At 41.8% G+C, this 800-nt stretch overlaps 1 protein-coding gene across 1 annotated transcript; it reads right to left on the bottom strand.

The window, feature by feature from the left end:
- Nucleotides 1-800, bottom strand: NEMIN01_2521 (uncharacterized protein; the record flags this gene model as incomplete). Its single annotated transcript, XM_051478463.1, has 1 exon — nt 1-800. A coding segment is annotated over one exon (800 nt), but the record flags the coding sequence as incomplete, so codon positions are not given.

Below are 800 nucleotides of genomic sequence, written 5' to 3'. Positions count from 1 at the left end.
TTGTAGATTTCTATGAATAAGACAAATCCAAATATAAAAAAAATGATTGACAGTATTAGTATAAGCTTTTGAAGCCTGCTGCTTGTTGAAAGTAGCTCTGCGAGGAAGGGCTTTCTTGCTTCCAACACCTTTATTTTTCGCGCATTTGCAAACTCTTCCATCTTTCTGAACATGTAGTTCTTCTGGGCCGGGCTTATTTCAGAGAGGAAGCGCTCGGTGTACAGGAGCTCGTGGGTTTTCTTGGACTGCAAGTCTTCTTTTTTTAGCTTCCATTCTAGAGCGTCTATTTTGTTTTTAAGGTAGGTGATGGCGCGTGATTCGTCCAGCTCGTCGTTCTCAAAGCGCGCTCCAGATATTTCTATCAGCTTCTGCAGCCTCTTTTTGTTGTATTTCTCGCACTCTTTGCTGAGCAGCTCAGAGTCTCCGGCTATTTCTTCAGTTATCTCGTTTTTTCTGCGGTATATTGTGTTTTCTAGGCACCCGTTTGTTATGTAGCTTTCGTAGAAGCCATTCAGACTTTTGTCTATCTCCAGCGCCATTGTTTCGTTCTTTCCTTTTAGGAAACTGGTGTTTTCTGCCATGTATTCTATTGCCTTGATCATGTGCTTAGAGATTCCCTTCTCGTACCTGATTTTTGCGAGGTTGTTGCTGATGGAGACGACTATCTGCAGATCATCGAAAGTAAGCACTTTCTTGATTTCTTTAACTATATCCACAGGGTCTTCAAAGTTTTCTTCCATTGCTTTAACTAGCTTGATCAGCTTTCCCATCTCGTAGTGCTTTTCGTACACAAGCATCAG

Source organism: Nematocida minor (assembly GCF_024244105.1).
Source record: "Nematocida minor strain JUm1510 chromosome Unknown 5250, whole genome shotgun sequence".
Lineage (NCBI taxonomy): Eukaryota > Fungi > Microsporidia > Nematocida > Nematocida minor.
This window is presented reverse-complemented; position numbering and strand designations above follow the sequence as displayed.